General features: G+C 33.8%; 1 protein-coding gene across 1 annotated transcript; it reads right to left on the bottom strand.

Annotated features, from left to right (window-relative positions):
• Positions 1-579: 579 nt before the first annotated feature.
• On the bottom strand, positions 580-18,512 carry pax3b (paired box 3b). Its single transcript, XM_073818308.1, has 8 exons — positions 18,229-18,512; positions 15,848-16,083; positions 15,536-15,662; positions 15,048-15,197; positions 2,896-3,095; positions 2,647-2,812; positions 2,312-2,565; positions 580-666 (listed from the first exon to the last, which is right to left on the bottom strand). Exons 1-8 carry the CDS (start codon positions 18,311-18,313, stop codon positions 580-582), a joined length of 1,305 nt encoding a protein of 434 aa, XP_073674409.1. The 5' UTR covers positions 18,314-18,512.
• Between the last annotated feature and the right edge of the window lie 933 nt (positions 18,513-19,445).

The raw sequence follows: 19,445 nt of genomic DNA, 5'->3' as shown, positions 1-19,445 counted from the left end.
AAGCATTTATTTTAAACACTAAAAATATTTCACAATATTGCTTTTTTTGCTGTATTTTGGATCAAATAAATGCAGGCTTGGTGAGCAGAAGAGACTTTTTTATAAAAAAAAAAAACATTAAAAATCTTACTGTCCAAAAACTTTTGACTGGTAGGTATATATGTTACAAAGTGAAGATTGAAACATCCATCTTAATACTAGACCAGGATGCTTTGAATCTTAACAACATTGTTCATCTATTACCACTTTGGACGATGACAGTGAGAATGTGAGACTGTACCAGACTCACTCCACACTACATTCACACCCATCAGACCTGTAATTCATAGCGATCTGTCAGTGCTCTTGACAAACGCCCCCCGTTGAGGCCTTGGTGCGCTCCTTTAACAAATGAGAAGCATGTGAAGGTCAGTGGTCTATCTATCACACAGAGGGGCGTCAGTGTTTCGGTGTGTTCTGTGCTCTGTTTGCACGCTCCAGTGGAAAGCTATAGATAACCGAGTAAAAAATGGTCCGTGGATGACCCGAGATGGAGGAATTTATCTGTGAAATGCTTTGTGTTGAAGTGTGTAATAGTTTCTACAGAAGCCAGAAGAGCCCATTAAACTGACACTCAACTGGGTCAACAGGTGGGATCCACTGCACCGTCCTCTGAGTCACTTTCAGCTGCATGTTTTTAACATGTAAGGGTTTGGATAACTAAGGAAATATGATTTAGCATTACTTTTTATGCTGTTTTTTTTTTAATCTCCAAAAAAGTTCTAGGTTTAGGCTTGATCGTGCTGCCAAGTAACAAAAATTCAGACTCATCCCTCAATTTGCAGCTCAAAATTTAGTAAATCTGTCACCACAAAATTTTAAATATATATATATATATATATATATATATATATATATATATATATATATATTTTTTTTTTTAACATATAATATTTTTATATTTATATTAAATTACATTTATATAATTTATATTCATATATCTATCTATTGTGCATGTGCATTAATGAAGTGCCATATTTGCAAATTTGTCAGTAAAAAATGTAAAATGTATATAAAAAATAAATAACTGGAAAAAATCTTTGAATCAAGTACCATATAAATAAATCTTTCCTTAACATCAATAAATGTTACTTTTTCCCATAGACTTTAATGTGCATGTATGTATAGGCATATATATCAGTAATTTAATCATGAAATAAATAAATAAAATAAAAATTAATTAACTTTTTTTTTGTTTTATGCATAGCAATTATTTATATATATATTTATATATATATATCTACATATATATTGTATTTTTTTATAATTATTTTTTATTTTATATGGTAAAAAAGATTTAAGATTTAATTGATTTATAAAATATAAATATAAATAAATAAATATATATAAGGAATACCCTTGCAATTAAATTTTTAGATAAAAAAAATATTAAATTATTATAAATTATGCTAAAAGTTAATAAATATTTTGAAAATAATTTTATATATCATATATATGCATATATATCAGTAATTAAATCATTAAATAAATAAATAATGGATACACAACTCTGAAAATGACTTTTAGATTTTAAATATTTTAAATTAATATTAAGTATGCTAAAAGTTAATAAAATCCATTAAATATTTACAAATATTAAAACTGAATACCTTATAGTTATATTAATATTTTAATTAATATTTTAATTTTTTTATTTTGTTGGCTTAAAATATTTTCAAATTTGAATGTTTTAATAATATATATATATAAATATATATATAATATATATATAAATCATGAAAAAAAAATAACAGATACACAACTTTTGCCATGAAATTTTTAGATTTTATATACTTTAAATTAATATTAAATATACTGAAAGCTAATAAACATTATTTATTAAATATTTACGCATATTATAATTTTTAATAATAATTAGAATATATTATCATTATAATAATATTAAAATTTTATTAAATAATATTACATTTCTAAATATTTTTGACTGGAAGAAATGTATATAAATATATTTGAAGATTTTCATGACATGAAAGGAAAAGTTTAAGTGATTTTATTATATGCACAAGCAATATTTAAGCATTCTGGACATGCCTTTAAAACATGAACATGATTTTACAATAAGTATGCATTTGTGACACTGAACTCTTGCCTTCATGATAAGTGTGTTATGCAAAATGAGGGACAAGTTGAGTTGACTTTATTTTCTGTGGTAATCAATATCAGGCCGCTGACGCGTTATCCAGTTCATTGTACAGAGTTTGTCATTTGTTTCAGCCATTTATGTGACAAATGAAGACTGACCATTACTAACCAATAACTGAACATTATTAGAAATGACATTCAGCAGTTTTGAACAATTCAGTGCATTTATTACCTGAGAGGACAGTCCATTATTGAGCGCAGAGTTGACGTGACTGTTATGAGGTCCAAATGTATCTGAATATCCTGCGTAACCATGGCGACTGGAGAGACAGTAAGAAGCCCCGCCCTCTTGCCCCGCCCCTCCAGAACTCTGATGGGCTGAGTGCGGCGGGAGCGGCTGAGGTCTGTGTACTGTGCTCGAATCTGAAAACAGACAAAGTCATTAATAGAATACATCTGCAAACATTTAATATGACAAAGTGGATTTAAATACAACATATTTACCTTGAGAAAGGCCAGCGGGTGGGTAGGGGCTCTCTGACAGCTGATACGGGGAGAGACTAGACACAGCCGGATGTGAGAAACCACCGGGGATCAGGTGATTGAACGCCATTAGCTGATTGGCTCCTGCTTGTTTCCTCCAACGAGCTCGTCTGTTACTGAACCACACCTGAGAAAGGACAAACGTAGGTTAATGAAATTGATTTTTGATTCTGTATGTGCTTTTGGAAGGCGTATGGGGTGCATTTGTACCTGCACTCGTGCCTCTGTGAGTTTGGCTCTCTGAGCGAGCTCTTCTCTGGTGTAGATATCAGGGTAATGTGTGCGTTCGAAAGCTCTTTCCAGCTCCTCCAGCTGTTCGGCCGTGAATGTCGTTCGACTGCGACGCTGTTTCCTTTTAAGCGGCAGATCGGGCTCCGATTCCACATCTGAACCTTCGTCAGATGGACTCGCTGAAATGCACACAAATGCAAAGATTTTTTTAATACATTATATGATTTTATACAATTTTTAAAAATGATAAAATTAAAACAGAATTTTGTGCATAACAATTGTATATAATTATATATATACATTTTTATTTATTTTTATAAGGTGGAAATATTTTAAGATTTTAAAAATATATAAAAATATATATATATAAATATATAATGTATGAAAATTATCTAAAATATGTAAATACAGTATTTACAAAGGAAATTATATATATATATATATATATATATAAGAAGTGATCGAAAATATCTAATTATATACAGTATTTACAAGTAAAATCTTTTATATTTATATTAATTTCAAGATTAGATTTTTTTTCATAATATTATCATAATATTTAATGTAAGAAATTATCTAAAATATCTAAACATATACAGTATTTACAAGAAAAATCTTATATTTATTTTATTTTATAAGGTGAAAATATTTTACAATTTGATTTTTTTAATAAATATATATATATATATTTATATATATATATATATATATATATATATATATATATATATAATGTAAGAAATGATCTAAAATATCTAAATATGTACTGTATTTACAAGGTTTTTTGTATATACATTTTTTATAAGGTGAAAATATTTTTTTATTTATATTTATTTTGTATTTTATAAAGTAAAATATTTTAAGATTTGACTTTTTTATAATACATATATATATATATATATATATATATATATATATATATATATATAAGAAATTATCTAAATATATACCGTATTTACAAGGAATTTTTTTATTTAAATTTATTTTTTATTTTATAAGGTGAAAATATTTTTAAGATTTGACTTATAGTATATACTTCTAGACTTATAGTGTGTGTGTGTGTGTGTGTGTGTGTGTGTGTGTGTGTGTGTGTGTGTGTGTATATATATATATATATATATATATATATATATATATATATACATATATAATGTAAGAAATTATCTAAAATATCTAAATATACTGTATTTACAAGGAAAATTTCTTATTTACATATTTTTTTTATTTTCTGAGTCGACATTTTGTCTTTTTTTAGATTTGATTTTTTTATAATATATATTTATATATAAATATATAATGCAAAAATGATCTAAAATATCTAATTATATACCTTGTATAAATGTTTTATTTATATTTATTTTCTATTTTATAAGGCGGAATTTTTTTAAGATTTGATTTTCTTATATATATTCATATATATAATGTCAGAAACTATGTATAATATCTAAATATATACCATATTTACGAGGAAAATCTTTTATTTATATTTATTTTATTTTATAAGGTGAAAATATTTTAAGATTTACATTTGTATCAAATATGTAATGTAATAATAATTTTATGTTTTATATAATGTATATGATTTTTTATTTATATTTATTTTTTATTTTATAAGGTAAAAACATCTTAAGAAAAAATGTTAATTTAGAATTATTTATAAAATATATAATGTAAAAATAATTGTATATAACAGATATAATTTTTTTCTTTATTCTTACTTAATCTCTTTAAATCCAATTTTAATTGTATTTAATATATGTGTGGTTTTATATATTTATTTATCAATTAGATTATGTTTTCTCAAGTATTTTGGAAACAGTACTGCTTATATAAGTCATAAGTCATATGTGAGTCATAAAATGGACAACCTAGAAAATACACACAAACACAAACAAGCAGAGGCACAATAGACTCTCCTCAACTGGCAGAACTTCCAAACAAACATGTTTTAGCAGCTTTTTTCTCATTTTTAATAATGTAGTGTCTTTGTAAGGGAGAATTTTATGAGCTTTGTGCCTTGTCTGTTTCTCCCCCACCAGTAACTAAAAACAACAGAGCAACAGTCAAAGAATAAACACAAACAGAGAAAGCTGCAGGAGGGAATATAAAATGCACAAAAGCAAGTATGTATGAAAGAGAATTACAGTGGAGGAGAAAAAGGAAAAAAGGCAATGTGCCGGAAGATTGCAAAATTAAAAGGAAAAAGAAGACCTATAAAAGAATCATATAAAAAAAACAAATCATTAATTTAATAAAACATGACATATTTCCTCATAAAAAAAAAAAGCTTTAGTTTTTCATATTTCAAACAGAAATCAGTCATTGTGCCTATGAGGACTCATTGAGAACTATGGGAAATTCCTACAATTTCACAGGGATTTGGTTGAGGGGACGCTGAACCGTGTGGAAAACTGTTCATCAACTTGGAATGACTCTCGACAACACATTCCGAACGGAAAAGCCGGGAACTGTATGTTCATGGTGCTTAAATGAAAGGAAATTCATATTTAGTGAATTTATATTCTACAGACATTGAGCTATTTGTGCATCTCTCTCTCTCTGATTCTGTCTTCGCCTCAGTCTTTGTTGGATCGATTTGCACGCTCCATCTGTGGAATCCGTCATGACGGCCGGGGCTCTCAGTGGAGGCCGTCACCTGCCCTGGAGGGGGTGGAAGGGGCACAAAGAAGGCCAAAGGTGGGTGGGTGGCAGGGCAGAAAGGGAAAAGGGTGGGTCGGATAGTTCAAGTGCTCGATCTCTTTAAAAAACCATTGAGAAAAAGCTTAGAAACACCTGAAACTTCAGATCAGATCCAAGATCTTAAAGATCTAAGATCCATTCAAATCTGATTCTGCTCTTAATAATGAATCATCTGTTGGTTTTGTTGGTGTAACCTAATGTATTTAGGATTCTGTGAATATATATTATTTGAAGATTTTATATTATATTATTATATGTGACTTGATTAAAATCTTACACATTTTAGGATAAAACTACACACAAAAATAAACATTTTTTAGAACCTTTTTTGTTTAAATGGTTCCATAAAGAACCTTTAACATCTAAAGAACCTTTCTGTTTCACAAAAGGTTCTTTGTGGTAAAAAATGGTTCTTCAGATTATAAAAGGTAAGAAAGAGATAGTTCTTTAAAGGTGCCATAGAATGTAAAACTGTATTTACCTTGGCATAGTTGAATAATAACAGTTCAGTACATGGACATGACATACTGTGAGTCTCAAACACCATCGTTTCCTCCTTCTTATATAAATCTGGTGTTTACAAAAGACCACTGAAAAACAGGTCAATTCCAACATAACACCGACTATTATGCAATAGTCGCGATCGTTAATAGTTATGCCCCCAACATTTGCATAGCCCAATCATCAGTAATGTCAGTACATGAGCTAGTGAAGTTACATAGTTAGCTTAATGCTAGCGGTAGCACATGCGATCACAATAGTGAGATTAAAATGTTGCAGATTCAAAACGGCAGATTCAACAAACCGCATATTAAAAGTAGCTAGAGCTCCGTAATTAAATATATATTTCCTCCATGTGCCAGCTATTGGGATGAGCAGCTCTGTGAAACAGCCAATCAGAGCAGAGCTCATCATTAATATTCATGAACGTTCCAAATAAGGCAATAACAGACCATTTCATTCCGGGGACAAATCCTAGGGTTGTAAATGGACTTGTAAAACCGTTTCTGGAGATTTTTTGCCCTTTCCTATGCCATATACCTTAGATATCAGAGAACAATTTAAAATATTCTCTCAATGCATTCTATGGCACCTTTAAGATATTAGCCTAATATTCCACCTACCTGACCAGAAATGATAAAAACGAACACAAATGTTGTCAAGATTCTTGCTCTGGAAATCCTGGTTCAGTTTAGCCAACCACAAACGCCTTTCGTTCCTCAGACAGTTTTTTGCACTATTCTCTTTGATTTGTTACAACTTTTGGCAGTCTATAGTACTCCATATGTTATTCCCAATCTGACTGATAAGTAAAGCCCAAAACATGACAATAATTAATCAGTTTCAGCAGCAACAATCAGCAAAATATGCAAGTTCCATTTGGTTCGGTTCAGTGGCATTGTTTACGTTCAGTGCAGCCAATATGGCCGATTGATGAAATGATTCAGTGACTTTATATATTATATTTGATATTTTATTAAATTTTTACATTATAAAAAAGCACCACTGATCAAACAGCCTGTGTTCTTCTAGTTTGTTTACGTAAATATGCTCTAGACATCATTGATATCAAACAGCTTTGGTTCTCACACCATGTAAAGTGATACGGCAAGTCTGAAAAATCTTAAATGAGATTTGACACTTAAATTTTGATCAGTTGTTTTCAAAAATCTATTGTAGACTTTAGAAAGACTTATATAGTGGACAAGTTGCATTGACTTATTTTTATTATGCTTTTTGACATTTTAGGAGCTTGACAGATGTATCAAAAAGAAAAGAAATGGAAGTTTGGAAAAACGCTAGGGTGAGTAAATGGCATCAAGAAGTTCATTTTTGACATCTAATCATGTGTTAGCCAATAAGTAAGTGCTGGCATCTTTATATTTTTGCTGACTGTATGAGAATCAAGGCAAGTGAATAAACAGAACCAAAGAGCAAACAGTAAACATGGATTTAATTCAGGCAGAAGAATACAGACCACAGGCTTCCAAACACACACAACCAAAGCCTAAATGTCATGGAAATGGAACTGCTGGAGAATCCTGAGATATTCTGCCTTCTGTAAATACACAGAGTGTGTATGTGTGTGTGTTTTCAGGTCTTTGGCATGTAAAGTTAGCGTGTAGTGTGCACGAGTATGTGCTTCAAGATATTTTAGCTCTCCGCTATGTAAACGGTGCGGTCACTAAAAGCATCTCCATCCGCCGTTTCTCTTAAGCTCTGGGCCCTCGTTGTTTAAATTCAATATTCAGAGGCGAAATGTCACCCCGAGCCCATTTACCTCATGCGTTCATGTACACAAAATCCACCTAAGGAGTTTTATTAATACTACAGGATGCATATCTAGCAGGCTTTTAGTTTTGGTCGGGGGCAAGCGGCAGAGGTCCAAGATAAAACCATATGTGCGTGCGTAGAGTTAGTCTGCGTGTGTGCGAGCGATTCTCTTGGGGGCAGGTAATGAAGAGAGCTAATTGAGCCAATGACATGCCCCCTCGCCATCAAAAACAGCCAAAAAAGAAAGACAAAGACGTGCACAAAAGAAAGCTTGAGAACAAATGCAGCGTCTCTGAGAGGGGAGAGCGAGGCGGGTCCTTTTCAGCGCCGAGGTTGGCTGAGTGACTGCCCGACTACATTAAGCAGTACATAGAGAACTAACAGATGCCGGAGACAGAAAGGATGAGTGACAGCTCGTGGGCCCATCTGCCCCCCAGCGTTTAGGAACAGAGAGAAACAGAGGGAGGACTTGACTTGCTAAAGAGCAACTGTGACCCTCGCAGCTGCCCTCAAACAACCACACGTTTCAGCTCCGAACCAAATGTGCTCTTCGTCTGTTTAGCCTCTTTTTCTTTGCTCTCGAGTCACTTTTGATACTTTTTTTTGCTTGTGTGGCTTTTGTAAAAGAAGCTAGTGTGTGAAACGGCACGCAGTGTGCAACTATAAACATTTCAAAGCAGTACGGTACGCGATATGGCTTCATCACACTTCATTAATTACAGTTGATGGTCATGCCTTTTTAATCCAAGTTTGTTTAGAAATGTGTTAACTTATACTGCTGTTCGAAGGTTGAATGAAATTAATACTTTTATTCTGCAAGGATGCATTCAATTACAACAGATGTCTGTTGTAAATAACTGCTGTTCTTTTAAATCATAGTTTCCATAAGGTTTTCAACATGTTTTCTGAGAAGCAAATCAGCATATTAGAATGATTTCTGCAGGATCATGTGACACTGAGGACTGGAGAAATGATGCAGAAAATTTAGCTTTGTGTCACATCAATAAATTTCATTTTAAAACATACTAAAATAGAAAACAGATATTTTAAATTGTAACAATATTTCATAATATTACTGTTGAAGAAGTGTAAGTCAAAGAAGAAAAAACTAATAAACAGAAGTCATAAAATTAGTCGAAGAAGCAGAATTAGAAGAAGTCAAAGGTGCATAAGTCAAAGAAAAGATCGAAGAGGCAGAAGTAGAAGTCAAAGATGCATAATTCGAAGAAAAAGTGGAAGAGGCAGAAGTCGAAAAAAAAGTCGAAGAAAAAGTTGAAGAAGCAGAAGTTGAAGAAGTCGAAGAAAAAGTGGAAGATGCAGAAGTCTAAGAAAAAGTTGAAGCAGAAGTTGAAGAAAACGTGGAAGATGCATAAGTTGAAGAAAAAGTTTAAGGTGCATAAGTCGAAGAAAAAATTTGAAGAGGCAGAAGTCAAAGAAGCAGAAGTCGAAGAAAAAGTCAAAGATGCATAAGTCGAAGAGGCAGAAGTAGAAGTCAAAGATGCAGAAGTCGAAGAGGCAGAAGTCATAGAAGTTGAAGAGGCAGAAGTCGAAGAGGCAAAAGTCGTAGAAAAAGTCGAAGATGCAGAAATAGAAGAAGCTGAAGTCAAAGTCAAAGAATAAGTTGAAGAAGCAGTAGTCAAAGAAAAAGTTAAAGATGAAGAAGTCAAAAAAAGGTCAAAGAAGCAGAAGTCATGGAAGAAGTTGAAGAAGCAGAAGTCAAAGAAAAAGTTAAAGAAGCAGAAGTCGAAGAAGATGCCGAAGTCGAAGAGGCAGAAGTCATAAAAGAAGTCGAAGAAAACATCAAAGAAGTCGAAGTCGAAGAAAAAGTTAAAGAAGCAGAAGTCGAAGAAGATATCGAAGTCAAAGAAGTCGAAGAAGCAGAAGTCATAAAAGAAGTCGAAGAAAAAGTCGAAGCAGAAGTCATAGAAGAAGAAGTCAATAATTTTACTGTATTTTTGATAAAACAAAATGTGTGTATATTGCACATTTTGGCACTTGTGGTGGGTCATTTTGTGCATACAAAAAATGTGCATACTTTGCACTTACTACAGAAATACCAAGATTAGTATGCTAGTATGTACATAGTACATAGTTAGGGCCTTTATGCTAAAGGGAGAGTTAAAACAATAAGTGGTCACCTGTCACTCTAAACATACACCAGTTTGACCTTGGATCACTGAAGGTCAAACACCAGTGACCTCAGACTTCTCTATTTAACCAATGAAAACACATATTCAGACAAGTGTCTGATGGCCATCAGCTAAAAACAATGTGCCACCTTTTAAACAAACTAAGCAAGAAACTGCATTTTGTGATTGGGCGATTTGATTCGTATTTAATCCTAAAGTCTTAAAAGTTTACTTATCAACTATTCAATAAAAAGCAGCCGCCCTGAACTCTTTCTCTCTGTTGTTTTCGTGCTGTCCGTGTTCTAACTGACACACACTGCAGTTTTGCCTTGAGGGCCTGAACTCAAGCAGACAGATTCCTACGTCTGCTGACCCTGACACTGTATGCTGGACACAATGGAGACAGTTTTGTTTGGGGGGTTTCCCCACATTGTCCATCCAACTGTACTCCTCTCACTATCTGTCGCACTCTGTGTCAGAAATGGGAGAAATGTATGCTTTAATATTTAATATTTTGTCAAGCCAAGTTTGTCTTGACTAGGTTCCCTTTTTTAAAGTCTTCTTGGTGGTGCATTTGTGTTTTTGTGCTTGTGTGCATGTGTTTGTTTTGGCTTTCAGAGTAAATTACGACCCGTTGACTGCACACTCCATGGTGCCACACAAACCATCCCGCATTGAGCCAGTTGGCACTGTTTGTGTATGCATGTGTACGTGTGTGCACCCATGCGTGTGTTTGCATGTTTGTGCATGTGCATATGTTCGGCAGCATGTGCATATGTGCGTATTATAGGAGTGTCAATCATTTTACACTTTTCTAAATATACTTCTCAGTAGCATTTTCTGTTTTGAGCATACTAAGTATATCTGTTCCAATGCGACACAATGCATGCCAGGAAGCGAACAGGGAGAATTCTGAGAACTTTGTGTAACGTTCTGGCAAGGTTCTCTCAAAGTTACAAAACAAAGATTCTTCCATTAATGTTCACAGAATGTTCACTTAAAGTTATCTGTTCTTTAATAACAAGCTCAAAATGTTAGCTGATAAAAACATTATTCATACGTCATGCATATGGAAAGTTTAAAACATTTATGAGAACATTCAGAAATAACATTTTAATAACTTAATGAGGACATTAGTAAAAATAAATTTAGAACATGTTTTTGTAAGCTGGGAAGGTTCTCTCAAAGTTATGTACAAAATTTTTCAAGTTTATTAATAGAATGTTTGTTCAAGTTAATAGCACAAAAACATTATTTATACATGATTCATGGAATGTTTTTATGAAACATTTGTTGCATGTTTATCTAACATTTGGAACATTCCTTTTCATAGCAAAAGTTTCTTAGAACATGTTTTTGTTTTAAAACGCATTACTTTTGCTACAGTTTTGTCTGTCGCTTACACTACTCAGGCGTTTTCGACCCTCGAAAACTGAGACTTTCGAAAACGCTGCAGACCACATTTTTGGTTTGAAAACTCTGGGGTTGCGTTTCAGTGTAAACGGACCAAAACGCTCAAAATTAACCAGTTTTCTCCAACAATAAAAATTTACGGATGCTTACATTGTCATTTATGATGTGCAACACAAACACCTTTGCTAAAATCTCAGAAAGTAGTCCGGGGATTCACGAACCTTTAACAAAACCAAGACAAATGTTTTTTAAACATTTAATAACTGAACATTTTAGAACGTTCAGAGAACGTTTAGAAATAACATTTTAATAACTACATTGGAACAATAGCAAAAGTTTCTTAGAACATGTTTTTGTTTGCTGGGAAGGTTCTTTCAAAGTTATGAACAAACACTCAAGTTCAAAGTTATCTGGTTCTCAAAAAAAAACTGTTATCATTTATGGAACATTTTGGTATAACATTTTTTACATGGTTTTGAATATTAAACGGTACTACTTATTAGTTACTACACTGTAAAAAGTTTTCACCAGTTGCAACTTAAAAACTTAAGTTTAGCAGCTGCCTTAAAATTTTAAGTTAAATCAACTCATTTTATTGTAATAAGTAGATAAATTTAAGCTGATTTCACTTAAAATTTTAAGGCAGCTGCTGAACTGAGGTTAAGTAAAATCCGGTGAAAACTTTTTACAGTGCAGAACATTTCCTTAATGTTTTCTTTAATGTTCACTAGTGCATTTTGGTTTAAAAATTCTTAACTTTTGCTACGATTATGCCTGCCATTTACACTACTCTGGTGTTTCTGACCCTCGAAAATGGAGACTTTCGAAAACGATGCAGACTGTGTTTTAGTTAGAAAACTCCAGGGTTGCATTTCAGTGTAAATGGATTTTTGAAAACAATGGCGTAGCTGCTCACATTCGCATTCACATGTATCCTTGACTAACATGTAAACAACAACATCATGCTCATTAGAAATGGTCATGTGACATGCATTTTCAGTTGTGTAGTGTGGACAGAGATCGTTTCTGAAACACAGTGAAAACACCAGTGTAGACGAGAAAACGCGTTTTTAAAATGAAAACGCGCTAGTGTAAACAGGGCCTAACATTCATATAATCCGGACAAACATTTTGAAATTGGAACTTAATTGGAAACTTAATAGCAAAAGTTTCTTAGAAAATGTTTTTGTTAGCTGGAAAGGTTTTCTCAAAGTTATAAACAAACATTCTTCCAGTAATGTCAATAAAATGTTTGTTCAAAATGAAGGCTGTACTTAGGCTGTAAAATTAACACAAAATCATTATTTAGTCATCATTCATGGAACATTTGTTGAATGTTTGTCTAATGTTATATAAACGTTACTACTTACAGTTTCAGGTGGTTCAGAGAACATAAGTAAAGATCATGTTCCATTACGATAATTTGTAAACCATATATTAAAACTTAATTTCTGATTAGTAAAATGCATGGCAAAGAACTACATTTAGACACATTTAAAGGTGTTTTTCCTCAATATTTAGATTTTTTGCACCCTCAGATTCCAGATTTTCAAATAGTTGTATCTCGGCCAAATATTGTCCTATTCTAACAAACCTGTCAATGAAAAGCTTATTTATTTAGCTTTCAAATGATGTATAAATCTCAATTTAATAAAATTGACACTTATGTCTGGATTTGTGGTCCAGCGTCACAAAATATAAAATTCACTGTTCTTTTGTTTCTTTTTAATGCCTTTTTTTCAAGATTTAGTTTTGAATGTTGAGAGCATACAGAATTGACGTTTTAATACATTTATGGGAATGTTAGCCAAATGTTAGCATTGATGAGGGGATTTTTGTAGAATAGCAAACAGCGAGACTTCATAAGTGACTCCCTCCACACACGCCAACATCTTTGAGTCTTTAAGATGATATATGGAGACAGTATGAAGGAAAGGGTTCAGGAATCAAGCTGTTGGCTATTCAAAAGAAGGGTGTAAATACTGAACTCAACTTGCCTGTCTGTGTCTCCCAGAAAAGGAGGGGCGGTGGGAATGGAAGGGACTGACAACGGCCCACAGATATTAACCGAAAATGTGCCGCAGGCCAAGAGAGGTAGAACAGGGCATGAGGAGGACGGAGGAGAAAAAGAGCAAGGCGTGTTTGACTCATTGGCCAGATGAAAGCGAAGTTCAAATAAAGAGCCTGATTTAATCGGCTTGGGCAACTCGTCTTTCTTGGATCGCGAGACGGGCAGAGCGTGACGGACGGGCTTTGTGGCAGCGCGCATGACGAGAGGCTCGCCCCCATTGTGACCGCCGCTCCGGGCCATGAAGGAACAGCCGAGGAGAACACTGGTCCCTATTGACGGAAATAGCCTTTAATAAACTCCCGTCGCCATTAAGTGTGACACTGCATCCCGATCGGTATTATTTAGGGAGCTGAAGTGGTGTTAGCAGGGCATCGGAGGCAGTCAAATAACGTTCACCTTAATTAGTCACGCAGGGACAGGCTGTTAGCTCATTAAATATCATTACAAAACAGCAAAACATCAGTCGCTTTAGCTGCTGGCTAGTAGGCAGCGAGAAGGCAAGAATAGACTCTCTTCCATTGTTTTTCATCAACTTTTTTTCCCATTTGATTCCTCTGAGGCCTCTTTGCACAGAAATCGTACAGCTGTCCTTTCTGAACAATTCATTGTGTTGTCATATTTTATTATTTATGATCATTTCTTCTTCAAGGTTGCACAGAAAGAAAGTCATGTAGATTTGGAATGACTTGAGGGTGAGTACATTTGGACAATTTACTTATTTTTTATGGATTTTCCAATTTGTTTTAGTTTATTACTTATATTTGCATAATGATTATCATTGTGGCCATATTACCTACTCATTGAAGATTTCTTACCTCTTTTGCAACATTTTTTCTTCCACTTTCCTCAAGCCTGCTGCATAACATTTGTTAATATACTAAATTATTGATTATTGATCATCAGTAAATCTGACTCATCAATAATGCAAATCATTTATTTGGTTATATATATATATATATATATATATTCTAAGTGAATACACCAATTTTTGTCTTCCCTGTTGCATAATAATTATTAATATACTAAATTATTGATTATTGATCATCTGTAAATCTAACTCATCATTAATGCAAAGAATTTATTGGATAGATTGATTTCGGAAATTCTATCAATTCTAGGATGATTTTGAACACCACTGAAGAACATGCATTCCGGACACTTGTTGCGTGCTTTCCTTCATTACCCAGTCTGTCCATTTTACAAAATGTTTTGCTGAGAAATTCATACTTGGGAACAATTAATGCACAAAGCTTTTCAAGCACAATTTTCAAAAAAGAAAATTGCTTATGGTAGTGTAGTCTAATTTCTTCCTTTTGTTAATAGCTAAAATGGTAGGAACATTTATGAGTTATCACCATTATAGGCCTCAAGTGTTTCAAGACATTTATATATTCAAGAAAATGAATAGGTTAGTTGTTCTAATTAAATTCCAGTTTGTTAAAAGCACATCTTTCCAACAACTCCAGATCATCTGCAATCACAGTTCTATCTAAAGTCTAAAATGATTCATATTAAATCATAAAGAGTTTGTAGGATCCACTCACATCTGTCTGCGAGAATCCCCTCGATGCTGTGTCCGCTCCTGCGGGCGTGTTCCTCCTGCTCGCGTTTTTCGATGTCCTCTTCATCCTCCTCCTCTACCTCGTCACCTCTTGCGCCATATCTGCCTCTCATGATGCGGCTTATTGCACTCACTGAACAAGAGTTGAACCGAATGCGTAAGTACTCTTAATATGTTTTCCAGCTTAAGTAGCTATACATTTCATAGCTTATTTAAGTTTTGTGGTTACTAAAACTAGTGAAAGAAAAAAGAAGAAATCGCCAGGTAACCATGGCAACAGCGCTTCGATCAATAAGCTTTGTTTATCGCTATATTATGTATTGTAGATTTTATAGCCTACATGTCACAAAAAGTTTTTACGGCATTTGGCGGCTAACTGTGAGGGAGGAAAGACACTAAAAAGTGGCATTTTTTTATTACGCTAATAACTCACACACTGTTTTTAATGTTTTTTTTTTGTTTGTCGCATACCTGAGGGTACGTTGTTCCTGTCGCAAATTCCCGCTTTGAGCAATTTATCCCGAATTTCCCAACTGAATATTCCAGGGTTTTCCCGTTTACATTCCTCAACGCACTTCTCCACATCTGGAGATGTAGTCTGTTAAAAATAATATAAAAATAAAATAGTCAACAATGTGCCTGATTCAATTTTAAAAAAAATCTTATTTTAAAATCAGGGGCATTATGTTATAAGACAGTCGGCGTTGTCGGTCACATCGACCTGTTGCTTTGAGTTTGCCCACAAATGTCCTTGGAAATATCCGTACTTCGATAGGACCTCACCTTGGATTTATTCCCGCCGATTGCTCCAGGTCGGATGGATCCAGTCTCCTGATACCGACACAGGATTTTCGAGACGCAGCCGTGAGAAACTCTGAGCTGGCGGGATATCACGCAAGGACGGATCCCGTGATGGGCCATCTCCACTATCCTATGTCGAATGTGGTTCGGTAGAGGCCGACCGTTGATAAAAACTCCTCCAAGCTGGTTGACTCGACCCTGACCCATCGGAGTTGAAACTGCAACGAAGCCAACCCAAATTATGACATTGGAGAGATAACATAATTGCAGAAACATGAAAGGAAAAAACATGCTGCAGCTATTTCTAAATAGGCCTAACCGAAGTGTGCTTCTTTTAAGGGGTAATACGTAGCCTATAGGTTCCATGTGCATTTAATTCTCTGACATACTTCATGTTTATATGCACACTGTATAGAATCAACTCAGTAAAGCCGTCTGCTTTAAATTTTAGGTAAACTAAAAGTGGTGCTAAAGTTACATGTTTTTTTTCAGGCTATTTGAACTTATTGACTGATAATACAGAAATTCTAAACTCATGCATTTGAGTTTTGCGACAGATTAAATGCATTTAAACAAACACTAGTCTATTGTTAATCATAAAAATATAGAAATAACTCCGATTAAAACAGTCTTGCAGCTTAAACTTTTTTTTACTTTTATTTTATATCAACTACTTTTTATCTGAAACCCTCAAGCAGCATGTAATATGAAATAGTTATCAGTTCGTCATACTGTATGAAAAGTATGTGCTAATACAAAGAATCACTGAAAAACATTTGAAAAACGCAACATAATGCAATATGTGACGCTGCACCACAAAACAGATAAGGGTCCATTTTTAAAAATTTGAGATTTATACATCATCTGAAAGCTGAATAAATAGCTTTCCATTAATGTATGGTTTGTTATGATATGACAATATTTGGATGACAACTGTTTAAAATCTGCAATCTGGGGGTGCAAAACTATCAAAATATTGAAAAAAAAAATCGCCTTTAAAGTTGCCCAAATGAGGTTCTTAGCAATGCATATTTACTAATCAAATATAAGTTGTCATGTATTTAATTTACAAAATATCTTCATGGAACATGATCTTCACTTAATGTCCACTTAATTAATTGTGGCATAAAAGTGCATTTTGACCCATATTATACCCATATTGTTGGCTATTGCTACAAATATGCCCGGGCTACTTATGACTGGTTTTGTGGTCCATGTATTCTGGCAACAATAGGGTAGAGTGGGGGAAAACGCCCCCCTGGGGTAAAACGCCCCCTACCTGTTTTTCCCAAAATAACCACTAGAGAAAATCAAGATACATTTTCACTATTGCTATGTACTACTTTGACAACGGGGATAAACAAATCTCCTTGAAAAAGCTGACACCAGCCACGTGTTTGAAGAGAAGAGGATTTCATGGAAAATGCTATAATTTTCAGATATTAGTAAACAAGTGTTTAAGAGAATATTGTTCTGTAGGATACCACAGTGATGTATTATAGATAAATAGTGAAGTCTGTAGTTTGAGAGGATATGTTATTTATAAGGAATATAATTGTATTTTAAAAATTTATAAAAAATAAAAAAAAGACATAGCTTGTGGGGTAAAACGCCCCCTATGCTGAGGGGTAAAACGCCCCCCAGAGGGCATAGATTCTTTCTATTATAATTACTATAATAACATATTTCTGTCTATCAAATCCTTTGTTTTACACTTAATGCAGTATAACTAGGTGGTAAAATCAAAATATTTGAACACAATAAAAAAAATTACCTCAACATATTTGTTTGCATGGCTTAGTTATATGTATAAATATAAATGTTAAAAAATTTGGATATTTTGGACATTCCTCAAATAAATATTAATATATATATACATGTTGATACATTACTTGCCTTTTACTTTTAGAGATTAAAAACTATAGTCTGTTCATTTTGCTGTTGATCTATGAAGAAAACTGGTTGGTAATAAAGGGGGCATTTTACCCCACTGCTGGGGCAAAACGCCCCCTTTGTACAAAAATATGTTCAGTCAAAATACAAATTAATTATGAAGGCTGAGCAATTTTAATATTTGGTGAATAACTCCTGCCATAGTCACTCAAAACCGGGATGGCAGTTCTAGTCACATTTATGTTTTGTTTCACTGTAATGTCACATTTTCCTTAAGGGGGGCGTTTTCCCCCACTCTACCCTATATTATACATATTTAAATGTCAGCAAAAGTTTAAAACACAACAAAACATTTGGAAAAGTAACATCGCCGTTTTCAGTTAAGTCAGTCTACTCATGCCAATACTAAAAATGATTTACACTATTAAATTAAACTATTTTAATGTGCATATTCAGTGTAACAGTTTTACCCTCCATCGGGAAGCCACTGCGGGGATAGTTTTGAGACAGAGATGGACGCATCATCCTGGGAACGGTCCCTGCCAAGCCGCTCATTGGTCCAGAACAGCGCGGTGACCAAAAGTGCGCTTCAAAATTGCATGTAAATATCCACAATCAAAACCAAAAAGTATAAGCTCCGATGATGTTTTTGTATCCCCCCAAGCGAAGCGGAAAAATACGTACTCGAGGATGAACTGAAAAGTTTTTAATCAGATGTAACGTTACTCTGTTTTCTTTTGTGGCCTTTGGTCGTTGTTTTCATTATGTGACGAGAATTATAATCGCAGCGTTATTGTTCTCAAAAGGCGTTTAGGACGAGCGCGAGTTCTCAAACTACTGAGACATTTATGAGTTTGCAGAGACCCAGTTGTCTATTACTCTGACAGCGCCTTCTGATTGGTTCACAGGATTCTGTAATCGAGAGCTGATTGGTCGACCAAGTCCACTTTGCTCTCTAAGCTTTCCGAAGTAGACTTCCAAGATGTTTCAGCGAAGGATCTGTGTTAGCAGCTTGCTGGTAATGGATGCATGATGATGTATAATCAAATTATAGCTGCTTTAAGACATAAGAGAGACATGTAAATTGCAAATTATAATAGCCAGTGGTAAGATGTTTTTTATTATAACGTTGGCTATTTAGCGACAGAGCAACAATTTAATAATAATAATACTATAACAAATCAAAGGCAGACAAGAGAATGAACAAAAATGTTATTGACTTAAAATGATTGACTCTGTTATTTAACACTCTCTCTGACTGATACACACACACACACACACACACACTGTGACTTCAATGACATGTGGCTCTTTTGTTGGACTAAAAAGAAACTTCAAATGTTTTCTTTCTGCCTGTGTGCGGGAACAATAGGGCGCACGCAGGAGGGAAGCATGCGGGGGAAACGGTGGTCCTTTCACGTGCAAAACACTAGATTATTCTTTCTTACTTAAAAAGTTAAATCTACGCCAAAGAGGCCGGACCCTGGAGACACCGAGCCAACTATTTAACGGTTAACAATCAATGTGTGTGTGCGTGTTTGTTAATGAGTTTCTATTCGATGCGTTAATTGCATTATTCATTATTTTCCTGTCAGATTAACATATTTTTATTATATAATTGTCTGTTTATATTTGCTGTAAGTTATATTTGTACATTTAAAGAGGCTGAATAGGAAATTCCTACAGG

Source organism: Garra rufa, chromosome 14 (assembly GCF_049309525.1).
Source record: "Garra rufa chromosome 14, GarRuf1.0, whole genome shotgun sequence".
NCBI classification, from domain to species: domain Eukaryota; kingdom Metazoa; phylum Chordata; class Actinopteri; order Cypriniformes; family Cyprinidae; genus Garra; species Garra rufa.
Note: the sequence above shows the minus strand (reverse complement) of the source record. Positions and strands in the feature narration are given on the sequence as shown.